General features: G+C 44.4%; 1 protein-coding gene across 3 annotated transcripts in view; it reads left to right on the forward strand.

Moving 5' to 3' along the window:
- CHD1L (chromodomain helicase DNA binding protein 1 like) overlaps positions 1-12,175 on the forward strand; it is a 48,197-nt gene that overhangs the window by 18,356 nt on the left and 17,666 nt on the right. For 2 of the 3 annotated variants that reach the window (XM_030533633.1, XM_030533639.1), the window contains 7 exons: positions 1,870-1,951; positions 4,272-4,434; positions 4,773-4,928; positions 7,286-7,378; positions 7,892-7,988; positions 9,318-9,391; positions 10,966-11,076. In XM_030533633.1, coding sequence (XP_030389493.1) covers positions 1,870-1,951; positions 4,272-4,434; positions 4,773-4,928; positions 7,286-7,378; positions 7,892-7,988; positions 9,318-9,391; positions 10,966-11,076 — 776 coding nt within the window. The remainder of the gene's footprint in view (positions 1-1,869; positions 1,952-4,271; positions 4,435-4,772; positions 4,929-7,285; positions 7,379-7,891; positions 7,989-9,317; positions 9,392-10,965; positions 11,077-12,175) is intronic. The other variant, XM_030533648.1, reaches the window with a different exon arrangement.

The following is a 12,175-nucleotide window of genomic DNA, read 5'->3' on the forward strand; positions in this document are numbered from 1 at the left end:
GAGCGGGAGGGTCTTCTACAGCAATGTGGATTCCGCCCTGGTCCCTATGCAGCTTGCCTGTGTGCAGCAATGGTCCCCCCACCCCTCATGGCACAGTGACATGGACGCGTTAGCCTGACTGGGACAAGGACCACAGTGGCTCTACCTATAAACTTGCGCAAGCGCATTGCCCACGCTCTGGCTGAAACTTTTGAAGAGATTGCAGAAGCTGATTACCGCGATGTGATAGACCACATCAATGGACTATTCCACATCTAGACATGCATGCAGGCAGCCATAACCCCCACTCTCCTCTCCCAAAACAGTTCCATCCTAAAAATAAAATCTGCTTACCGGGAACCCGCTCCTCTGCTGCTTCTTCACCAACAAGTTCCAGCTGCTGCGACTGGCTAGCTTCCTCCTGGCTTGAGAAGAGTTCCTGGTTGCATGCCTCCTGGGACTCCGGGGTGTCTCCCACCACCTCAGTAGCTTCACTCTCGGTTTCCTCTACACCCTCCCCCTCCCTGCTCTGAATTGTCCATCGTGATGCTCGGATTGGCATTGGGGTCACCCCCAAGTATTGCATCCAGCTCCTTGTAAAAACGGCAGGTCGTGGGGGCAGCACCTGAGCGGCGGTTTCCCTCATGGGCTTTGCACTAGGCACTCCGCAGCTCCTTTACTTTAACCCTGCACTGCACCGCTTCCCATTCATGGCCCCTTTCCAGCATGGACTTTGATATCTGGCCATAGGTATCATAATTTCTACGGCTGGAGCGCAGCTGTGACTGCACAGCTTCCTCACCGCAAACACTGATGAGGTCCTGCAGCTCGCAAGTGTTCCACGCTGGGGCTCATTTGGGGTGTGGAGGCATAGTCAGTGATTGATTGATTACACTCCACCACCTGGCTGAGCAAACAGAAAGGGGATTTTTAAAATTCCCGGGGCATTTAAAGGGCGGGTCACCTGAGCCCAGGGCAGTGGAGTGTGAAACGATGAGCAGAGTGGCTGAAAAGGTATTCTGGGATACCTCCTAATACCCTGGAGGCCAATAAAAGAGCTTTTGCTGGCCACACTTGATGAGCAGTGCTGCATCACCAGGGCTGGAATCGTTACGCCCCAAGCAGACCAGGTGTACAGCCAGCGCTGTAGCCAGAGAGTTGCAGTGCTGGCTGTGCTTTGCAAGTGTGGACACAGAGTAAGTTGCAGCGCTGTAACCCCCTCACCAGCGCTGCAACTCTCAAGTGTAGCCGAGCCCTTAGTGTCGGCTCCAAAAATCCACTCTTTCTCCCACCACGCTCCCTGTCACACTCCACCCCACCCCCGCTTTTTGAAAAACACATTGCAGCCTCTTGAACACTGGGATAGCTGCCCATAACGCACCGCTCCCAATGCTGCTGCAAATATGACCACGACAGTGCGCTGGCAGCTGTCACTGTGGACAGACTGCAGTGCTTTCCCTACTCAGCTGTATGAAGACAGGTTTAACTCCCAGCACTGTACAGCTGCAAGTGTAGCCATACCCTCAGACCCAAAGCCTTCCAGCCTAACTCACAGGAAGGCTTGCCTCCAAACACAGACATTCAGTCTATTGTCCTGGTTGATGGGAGCCATCAAGATTCCAAACCACCATTAATGGCCCACACTTTGCATAATTACAAGAGGCCCTCAGAGTTATATTTCATATTTCTAGTTTTAGATACAAAAGTGATACATTTATAAAAATAGGGTGAACATACTCAGTAGATTATGAGTTTTGTAATGATACCTTACAAGAGACCTTTTGCATGAAGCATATTCCAGTTACATTATATTCACTCATTAGCACATTTTTATAAAATCATATAGACTGTAACATCACAAACAGTATTTTCTATTAATTTATTTTACAGTTTTAACTGGGCTGCTCTGGTTGTGGATGAAGCCCAGAGACTGAAAAACCAGAACTCACTGCTGCACAAGACCCTTTCTGAGGTAAAAAAAAGCCCAACGGCCTTTTTGCAATTAAAGGGCTTTTCTCCCCTTTAAAGGATACAAGTTCATTATTTATGTCATCAGTATCCCTCATGTTTGTTCATCTGTGGGCCTTATCCAATTCCTCTAAAAGTCAGTATATAGGCTCCCGCTCTCTTCAGTGGCAGATGGATTGGGCCCTATGTTGGACAGGGAATCCTTGGTCTGGAACTTGTCTCACATTATGACTCACGTTTGGGCTTCAGAAGTTTGAGGAATGTGAGAAAAGGATTAATGTAAAGAAGCTGTAAATGATGTGGAGCTAAATCACAACCAGGTGGCAATCTGCATCAGGAGTCTGTATTTCTGATATAAATGATTAAAAACAACAAAGTGAGGTAGCTGTGAATTTAGAAGTCTTGTCCAGTGGTGAGTGCAGGGGGCCATGAGTCATGACTCCTCGGATCTATTTCTGTGGTCTTCCTGTGTGACCTTGTGTCATGGTATAATTCCCCACTCTGAACCTTAGCGTCCAAAAGATGGGGTACCAGCATGGATTCCTCTAAGCTTAATTACCAGCTTAGAACCTGTAGCGCTGCCACCAACCAGGAATTCCAGTGCCTGGTACACTCTGGTCCCCCCAAGACCTTGGCCGGGGAACTCCAAGACCCAGTCCCTCTGGATCTTAACACAAGGAAAGTAAACCCTTTCCCTCACTGTTGCCTCTCCCAGGCTTCCCCTCCCTGGGTTACCTTGGAAGATGACTGTGATTCAAACTCCTTGAATCTTAAAACAGAGAGGAAAATCCACCTTCCCCCCTCCTTCTCTCTCCCCCTCCCAGACTTTCCCTGAGAGAGAAAGTAATCCTAACACAGAGAGAAAATAACCTTTCTCTCCCCCTTCCCTCCTTTCTCCCCACCAATTCCCTGGTGGATCCAGACCCAGTTCCCTGAGGTCTCACCAGAATAAAAAAACAATCAGGTTCTTAAACAAGAAAAGCTTTTAATTAAAGAAGGACAAACAGTAAAAATTATCTTTGTAAATTTAAAATGGAATAGGTACAGGGTCTTTCAGCTATAGACACTGGGAATATCCTCCCAGCCTAAGTATACAAGTACAAATTAAAATCCTTTCAGCAAAATACAGATTTGAACTCCTTTCAGCCAAATACACATTTGAACTCCTCCCAGCCAAATACACATTTGCAAATAAAGAAAACAAACATAAGCCTAACTCGCTTTATCTACCTAGTATTCACTATTTTGAATCTATAAGAACCTGTATCAGAGAGATTGGAGAGTAACCTGATTGCACATCTGGTCACTCTCAGAACCCAGAGAGAACAACAACCAAAAACTAACAGCACACACAAAAACTTCCCTCCCTCAAGATTTGAAAGTATCCTGTCGCCTGATTGTTCCTCTGGTCAGGGGACAGCCTGGCTCACTGATCTTGTTAACCCTTTACTGGCAAAAGAGCGATGAAGTTCTTCTGTTCTATTAACTTTTACTTATCTGTTTATGACACCTTGGTTAAGTCACTTCTCTTCATTGAAGTCAGTGGAGTTGTTCTTGACTTACCCAGGTGTCCCAGATCCAAATCTACCCTAGTAGGAGCACATTCAAGGACAGAATATACCGAGGGAAATATTTTCTGTTATTTCTGAGTTGTTTTGTTTCTAGTTCCAGAATGGTGGTTGTTAATGCTAAAAAATAACCCCAATCCCACTTCCATTCTGCTCACCTAGGTCCCATTTTTGAACTCGGCGGGAATTTAATGTAGTGTTAAACTTGCCATAGTGGTAGCCGTGTTCCCCAGTCTAAGTACAGGGAATGCTGCAAATAGCACAGTGCAGATAAATATCAACATGATTAGAGCTGGCCTGAAGACAGGAGAGCAGTGTGTGGATTTTGTGTAATTTCATTTTGGTGTTTTGATTTTGTAGAAATTTTCCAACCAGCTCTAGTTATTTAACACAGTGCACATGGTTTGTGCATATCGTGCGGCAGAGATCAGGGGTATAATGGCACCGTCTTTGGCCTTCATTCTTCCCTTGCTCATACATGTTTTGTGCTCTGGTGTAACTCCATTAACTTCAGAGGAGTTGCGCCTGATTTACACCAGGGTGTTTGAGAGGAGAGTTAGGCCCTGTAAGTCTATTTATTACTCCAGATCTTGAGTCTGCTGGTTTCCACTGAAGTTGCAGAGGTCTGCAGGTACCTCTCTACTAACTGTCAGATTTTGGTTGTGAGAGAGAGTAGTGAAGGGGTTTGTGTGGCAAGTGACTTTTCATTCCAATTGCATGTTGCAGTTCATTTTACTTTGCCTTTGCTTATTTCAGTTTTCAGTGGGCTTCAGTCTCCTCCTCACCGGCACTCCTGTTCAGAACAATCTCCAGGAGCTGTACTCCCTACTCAATTTTATTGAGCCTGACGTCTTTCCTAAAGAGCAAGTGGAAGAGTTTGTTCAGTGTTACCATGGGATTGAAAAGGAGAGCAAATCAGGCAAGTAATGAGTCATAAAATGTACTTGAGGGTCAGTGCTGTCAGCTGGTTAGAGCAGGGGATTGGGTATTGGGACTTTGGGGTTTGCTTTCTCTGAAACGGATTAGCTATGAAAAAATGCCACCTACATCAGCGTGTCGGTGCCTTCATATGTGTTTAGGTACCTACCTTTAGGCAGCCAAGTTTGCTTCCGTTTCCCCTTCTATAAAATAGGGAAAATACTTAAAACTTCACACCATCTTGTGAGATGTATTAATGTTTGTATAAAAAAATAAAGTGCTGAAGACATTCCTTTACGCTTAATTCACTTACTGCAACATTTTTTTTTTTTCAAACAGCCAAGGAATTGCACAGTCTTCTGCAGCCCTTCTTGCTTAGGAGGGTGAAGGCAGAGATCGCGGCAGAGCTGCCTAAGAAGGTGGAAGTGGTTCTGTATCATGGGATGTCAGCCCTGCAGAGAAAATACTACAAGGCTATTTTGATGAAAGATCTAGGTAAGCAGGGCATGTGGAGGGTTGGACCTAATTAGTTTATTTAAAAGCAGAATTAGTTCCCTTTTGTAAATCCATGCCCTCTTGTGGGGAAATAGGAGATGCATTAGCATTCAGAACATGCTCTGAATGATTGTGCAGAGTTCAGTATTCTGAATGATCATTTGAATAGCAAGTAATATTAAAATTGGGGATCAGTCTGAGTCTGAAAATGTAGAGCCTGATGCAAACTTTCCTATGGTTCATGGTTATTTGATTCTGGCTTTTGGTTTGGTCCACTGGCATTTGGATCTGCAGTTTCCCAAAGTGTGGAAGTAAGTCAGTCTCAGGAGTCTGGTTTGGGCCAACCTCTAATTAAAATGCAATTTAAAGATCTTCAGAAATATCTTCAGTATCACCAGTTAAACCATCCTTCAGTCACATGTGTTAACGCGCTCATAGATTCTTCACCTTCATAGTGAACATCCTTGTGTGTCTAGTATATAACCAATCAAAATGAACATACCATTTCTGCTGAATTACACTCAGCTGTTCATTCCTTGTTCCGAACTTGTACTCTTTCCTGTGTGAATGCTACATTATACCGTAAGGGACCAAGGCATAGGAGGTCTGGCCTAGCAGTTACAGCTGGGCTGAGGTCTGCCCACCAAGGATGGTAGTTGCCACACAGGAGGTAAGGGGATCTCAAGAGCTAGGTTCCATAAAAAAGAATCAGAGTCAGAGTCAGGCTGGAGTCAGAGGCCAGAGATCAGAGGCGTTACCAGGTTAGAATCGAGAGGCAGGAGTCTGGGTCAGAGTTGGCTGGAGTCAAAGGCTGGAGACCAGGAGATCAAGCGAAGTCTGGCATTGCAGCAAGGCAAAGTCTGTGTGGTTGCCCAGACAACTTGCCAGGGCAACCCCGGGTTAAATAGGGCGCTGGGCCAATCAGAGGGCTGCAGGGTACCATCACCCTGGATCTCTTGGGCAGCACTTCCTGCGGTGGCTACTCTCCATAGTATTCCCTGGGTGTGCCGCTGTATGGCCTCGCAGTGGCACTGTCAGAATATCAGCTCTGCAGACCTTGTTTCTAGTTCAGGGGTTGGCAGCCTTTCAGAAGTGCTGTGCCAAGTCTTCATTTATTCATTCTAATTTAAGGTTTCGCGTGCCGATAATACATTTTAACCTTTTTAGAAGGTCTCTTTTTGTAAGTCTATAATATATAACTAAACTATTGTTGTATGTAAAGTAAATAAGGTTTCAGAATGTTTAAGAAGCTTCATTTAAAATTAAATTAAAATGCAGAGCCCCCGGACTGGTGGCCAGGACCCAGGCAGTGTGAGTGCCACTGAAAATCAGCTCACATGCTGCCTTTGGCACCCGTGCCATAGGTTGTCTACCCCTGGTCTAATCCCTGGGTCCTTAACTACCAGCATGCACGTCTGCATGTCTATTATGTAGCACTGGAGAGGCCTTGCTTGTCCTAATGACCTTGCAGAGACTCTGCTCACCTGGTGCTACTGCTCAGTGCACCAGAGAGCTGAGGCCACAGTGCCAAGGGAGCCTTTCAAATGCTGGTACAGGGGGAATGTGCTTGCCCAAGGCCACCCCTGCAACAGACATGCACAATCTTCTTCCTCTTCCACTCTCAGCCTCCTCCTACACATCCCCTTGTAACCTCTGCACAGCTTCCCCAAAGCCCTGCTGAGCATCACTTCTCCCTACAGACTCACTCGCTCTTCTGGCCCTCATCATCATAGTCTCCCTATGATTCTGCTGTGAAGAGTCGAGGCAGCAGCACCAAGTCTTCTTATGGACAGCTCAATATCCCATACCCTCTCAGAGCCTCGCCTCTTTTCCCTCCTCCAACCAGCCTGTCTCACTGGTCCTTCACAGACTCCAAGCAGAGCTGGGAAGTAAGGTTGGCAGCGCCAGAGAACACAGGTGGTGGCTGAGCATATCTTGATGCTGCCACCAGCTTTTTCTCCAGTACCCACATGCGTTATACCAAGTAACCTAATTTGTTAATTTGGAAAATGTTAAATCCCTGAGCTGTCTGAAGTGGCACGGACTGTATCTCTCTAACTAGAGTCTGAGGGAAAAATTTCCAACAAGGTATCACTTTTCAGTGTTTCCTCTGCCAAAGTGGGTAAATATTTGACCAAGAAAATATGCAAGAGAACTCAGATGATGCATAAAGAGGGAGTGTGTTAAATTTGGAACCTAAATTTGAACAGTAAAGTATACCACTGTGAGATTTCCCTTCTCTGTTATAAACCCTATAGAGCTATGCTCGGTGTCCAGATAATTCCAGTCACTACATTTACAAGTGTATCCCTAGAGCTCTTGTTGAATGGGTATGTCTTTTCATTTTTGTGTTTCAGATGCATTTGAAAATGAAGCAGGAAAGAAGGTCAAACTTCAGAATGTCTTAATTCAGCTTCGAAAGTGTGTAGCCCATCCATACCTGTTCAGTGGTGAGAGAACTCTTCTCTGTTTGAAAGTAACCAAAAATCATGATAGGATATGAGCCAGTTCTCTTCAAACATGGCTTGTTTTGTAGATTTCATTGACACTTAACAATTGAGTCAAGCCTGAAGACTGTATGTAAGGTTGTATGATAAATTCCAATCCATATTAACTGACTAATAGTGATATGTAAAGGGGACTGTGTTTCAAGGATAAGCCTATGTCAAGGCTGAGCTTTCAGCCTTAACTCTGCACTTGTTTTCTCTTGAGTGCTTGATTTCTTAGCCTAAGCAATGCATTCACACTAGTTTGTTGGCATGGAATCATTACTATAGTGTTCCTACTGGATAACAAAGCACTGTCAGCTTCGAAGCCAGGTTATTACCTAATTCTGTTTAGCCGCAGCTGTGCAAATTATGAATTACCATACATGACACTGGGGTAACTTGGGATGACCCTGGAGGCTCTCGCTATCGTTGGTCTACCAGTAGTACTGCTTCTGAGACTTTCTTCCCTTCCAGGTGTTGAACCAGAGCCCTTTGAAATTGGAGACCACATCATCGAAGCCAGTGGGAAGCTGTGCTTGTTAGACAAACTCCTTTCTTTCTTATATGCTGGGTATGTGCAGTCCCTGAGCTTTACTTGTGGGGGTCTAGATAAGCCTGGCTGGGAAAAGCAAACTAATTTATGCATGACTGTTACCCACATACACCAAGAAATGAACACTGTAGTGGTCCAGTTAACTGATGCTGAATTACTGACAGCTCTACAGAAGTAATTACAATGTTGCAGCTACATTAAGGATGACGAAGGAACCTTAAAAGTTTTGATGCTTCCTTTTAAAGAGCCCAGAATACTGGCTGCTTCTCTGTATTTATTCAAACCTCTTCTGCCTTCCAAATTTGGGCTGAAAGTCCTGGAAAAACATGTTGTCTTACGTGATGTCTGATGCTTCTGGTTTGGCCACAGATTCTAAGAGAACAGACTTCCACGCTGTGCTTCAGTTCCTCTGGGCTGGGGAAACACAAATATGCAGTCAAAATGAAAAACAGTCATACGCTGAGAAAAAACAAACAAACCTAAGAATTGGGACAAATCAAAGCCTGGAACACCCGCCCCCTCCCCAGAGATGGGAGATGAGAGATCTGGACCCAGATTCTGGAACTTAACTTCGGTGGCTTCAGAATCTGGAACTGAAGTCTTAGATACTCGGACCATCTCCTGGGAGAGAGCTAACCAAACCAGGACACGCTGCAGATCAACCATTGGTGCAGGATGTGTAACAGCTCCTCCTCCATGATTCAGGGTGATAACAAACAAGAGAATCTTAACTAGCATGCAGTTCCCTTCTGACAGCTTCCTCGGAAGTCCTTAAACAGACATTTTAAAGCAAAAATGAAACTTTTAAAGTATCTGGAATAATTTTGCTTCTCTGCTGTACAGCAGTGTTGGGGAGAGAGCCTGTGTGCTTGTGCGCGCGCCCGTGCATGCCTATTTGTCCCTGGGTCCTGTGCCACAAAAACTCTCAGGACCCATGGGTCTGCTGCACCAAAAAATGATGCTGGTCGGTATCAACTGGCTTGAATAGAGTGTTGTCACAGTGTAAGGCATACAGCACAGGTCTGGAAGTCAGGAGACCTGAGCTCTAACTCCAGTTCTGCCACTAACTCACTCTATGATCTCGGAGACTAACAAATTTGTTTGGCATTCGTTAGTCTCTAAGGTGCCATAAGGACTCCTCGTTGTTTTTGCTGATACAGACTAACACGGCTACCACTCTGAAATCTATGATATTGGCAAGTCATTTTATATTTGAGGAAACTGAAATCACACAATGTTTTGATTAAATATACTCCTGTATATCAAACTAAGCTAACCTTATCTATCTCTCTGCGAAACGCTACAAAAGGTACATTGACCTTATTGGATTTCACTTTATTTCTGCAGCGGTCATCGGGTCTTGTTGTTTTCTCAGATGACTCGGATGCTGGATATTCTGCAAGACTACATGGACTATAGAGGTGAAATACTTATACTCTTGGAGCAGCTGTCTTGTCATATTTGTCTTTTGTCAGCTACAGTGATGCTGTACCCGACTGATTGTTGCATGACAGAGAAGGGACCATGATACTGGGGACTTATTTCTAGTAGGCAAAAGGAGTTTTCTTGCTGTTTCTGACTGCTTGTGTGACGTTGGGCAAGTTTCTTCAGTTCTTTCTGCCTCAGTATTGCCATCTGTGAAAGTAGGAGAATAAAGATGTTATGAGGTTCAATGAGATCAGAGAGCTTTGAAATCCTTGCATAAAAGACAAGTGAAGGCCAAACCCTCTCTCTCACTCCCTCATCCTCTTTGCTGTATGATTTGGGTAAGAATCTGCTTTTTAATACCTTAAACTACACGAATGCAGGTTTAGTGGTCATAGGATATATTCAGTCCTTGTGTCAGTGAGTGCAACCCTATTAATTTCAGTGGAGTTACAGCTAATTACCCAAGGGCTTGAACTTGGTTTGTAACGCCCTGACATTTCATGGTGATACAATGCTATTTGCTTTACATTATGCTGTGATGCAAAAGTCATCCTGTAAAGGTGCTGGCTCCAGAGTCCTGTGTTTCAGGACTCTCCCATAGGTTCTGATCTTAGCTGCAGAGCTATAAGTTCCAGTGAAACCAATAGACGAATTCCCGATTTACACCTCTGTGAATTAAATAAAAATCAGGCCATGTAGCCTACATCCAGAAAATGAACTTATTACTGAAAACCGTTGTTAGCAATATATCCCCTTGAAAATCATGTAAGTGCAAGGGTAGGCAGGATCCCATCATTTCTGGCAGTGTTACCAGACATGTTCTTGAGACATGAGATACTTTCTTTCATTTCAATCCGTGAGGCTTTATGCCAATTATTTCTACTGAGAGAGGCTTTTATTTAGTGTTTATTGCCGTAGACAACTAATAACATAGTCTAAAGCTGAACATGAGGCCAGAAAAGTCCTGACTCAGAAAAACTGACATTGAAGTCAATGAGAAAGAACTGTATGCTTTGGCCCATAATGCGGGGCCAGTTGCCAAAGTGGCCTGATCTAAAACAGGCCATTGTACCAGCACTCTTCTGCTTTGGCGCAGAATTTTTCGACTCTGCTTCCAAGCAGCAAACTAAAACACAGGAGTTTCTGCTGCACATTCAGTTTTGGTAGCCCCTGGAATCAGTGAGTCTGGAGGAACTCCATTGCAGTCCGTCTAATTACTTGGATTTACATCAACTGGGACAGAATCTGGCCCTCCATTTCTGTAGTGCTGGTGGAGCATGAGGGAGCAACAAAGCTACAAACCCCCATGTCCCCTGAGAGTAGACTAGCAAGGAGCAAAAATAGGAGACTAGATGAAGGAGAGAAAGCTAAAGAGAGTCTGTGGAGAATGGGGAGAGCCTGGAGAATCTGAGATGTGGAGTGTTGGTGGAGGAAGACTAAACACGGAAAGCAGCTTGTAGAGCAAGGGGCAGAAAAGGATGGTTGGGAAAGGAGAAACCAGCCTGGAGAGGAATAGGGTCAGAATAGTGGTTTCTTGACCCGATACTGTTTTTGTCTCTTTGGAAAGGCTATAGCTATGAGCGGCTGGATGGATCTGTCAGAGGGGAAGAGAGGCACCTTGCCATTAAGAATTTTGGTCAGCAGCCCATTTTTATTTTCCTGCTGAGCACCAGGGCAGGTAAGGCAACTGTGGGAGAGACAAAACTAGAACTAAGAACAACCCATTCCACAATCTCCTGGCCGTTTGCTGTCTTCAGGGATTGACCAGACTTTGGGAAGGTCTGAATTCTTTAGAGAACCGCAGTTTTAATATTCAAATAGGATTTCATAAGGGAAAGGAAACAAAGCTTTTAAATAACATCAGTTAAAAACAAGTTATTGGTAGAATCCGTATGGATATTAATTTTAATTATAGTTTTAGACAATGCCTTTGAATATCAGCAACTCTTTTATATTCAGGCTGAGACCCAAGTTCAGGATCCTGAGTCCAACACGCAGTTTACAGCGCAGCCCATTGAGTGACTTATTTAAACTAAGTTTAAAATGATGGGGTCTAAATTAGCTGTTACCACTCAAGAGAGTGTTCTTGGAGTCACTGTGGATAGTTCTCTGAAAACGTCCACTCAGTGTGTAGCTGCAGTCGAAAATGTTGGGAATCATTCAGAAAGGGATAGATAATAAGACAGAAAATACCGTAATGCCACTATCTAAATCCATGAAATGCCCACACCTTGAATACTACGTGCAGTTCTGTTCACCCCATCTTAAAAGAGCTATGTTAGAAATAGAAAAGTAACAGAGAAGGGCAACAAAAATAATTCAAGGTATGGAACAGCTTTCATAGGAGGAGTGATTTAAGAGATGGACTTTTCAGCTTGGAAAAGAGACAACTGAGAGGGAATATGATGGAGGTCTGTAAAATTATGAATGGTGTGCAGGAAGAAGTGAACAAGCGTTACTTGTGCCTTCACATAACAAGAACTAGGGGTCACCCAATGAAATTAATAGGCAGCAGGTTTAAAATAAAATGAAATTCTTCCTCACACAACCCACAGTCAACCTGTGGAACTCATTGCCGTGGGATGTCGTGAAGGCCAAAATATAACTTTATTCAAAAAAGAACTAGATACATTCCTGGAGTATAGGTTCATTAATGGCTATTAGCTAAGATGGGCAGGGATGCAACCCCATGCTCTGAGTGTCCCTAGCCTCTGATTGCCAGAAGCTGGGACTGGACAACAGGGGATGGATCACTTGACAATTGCCCATTCTATTCA

Source organism: Gopherus evgoodei, chromosome 1 (genome assembly GCF_007399415.2).
Source record: "Gopherus evgoodei ecotype Sinaloan lineage chromosome 1, rGopEvg1_v1.p, whole genome shotgun sequence".
In the NCBI taxonomy this organism is placed as follows: Eukaryota; Metazoa; Chordata; order Testudines; family Testudinidae; genus Gopherus; species Gopherus evgoodei.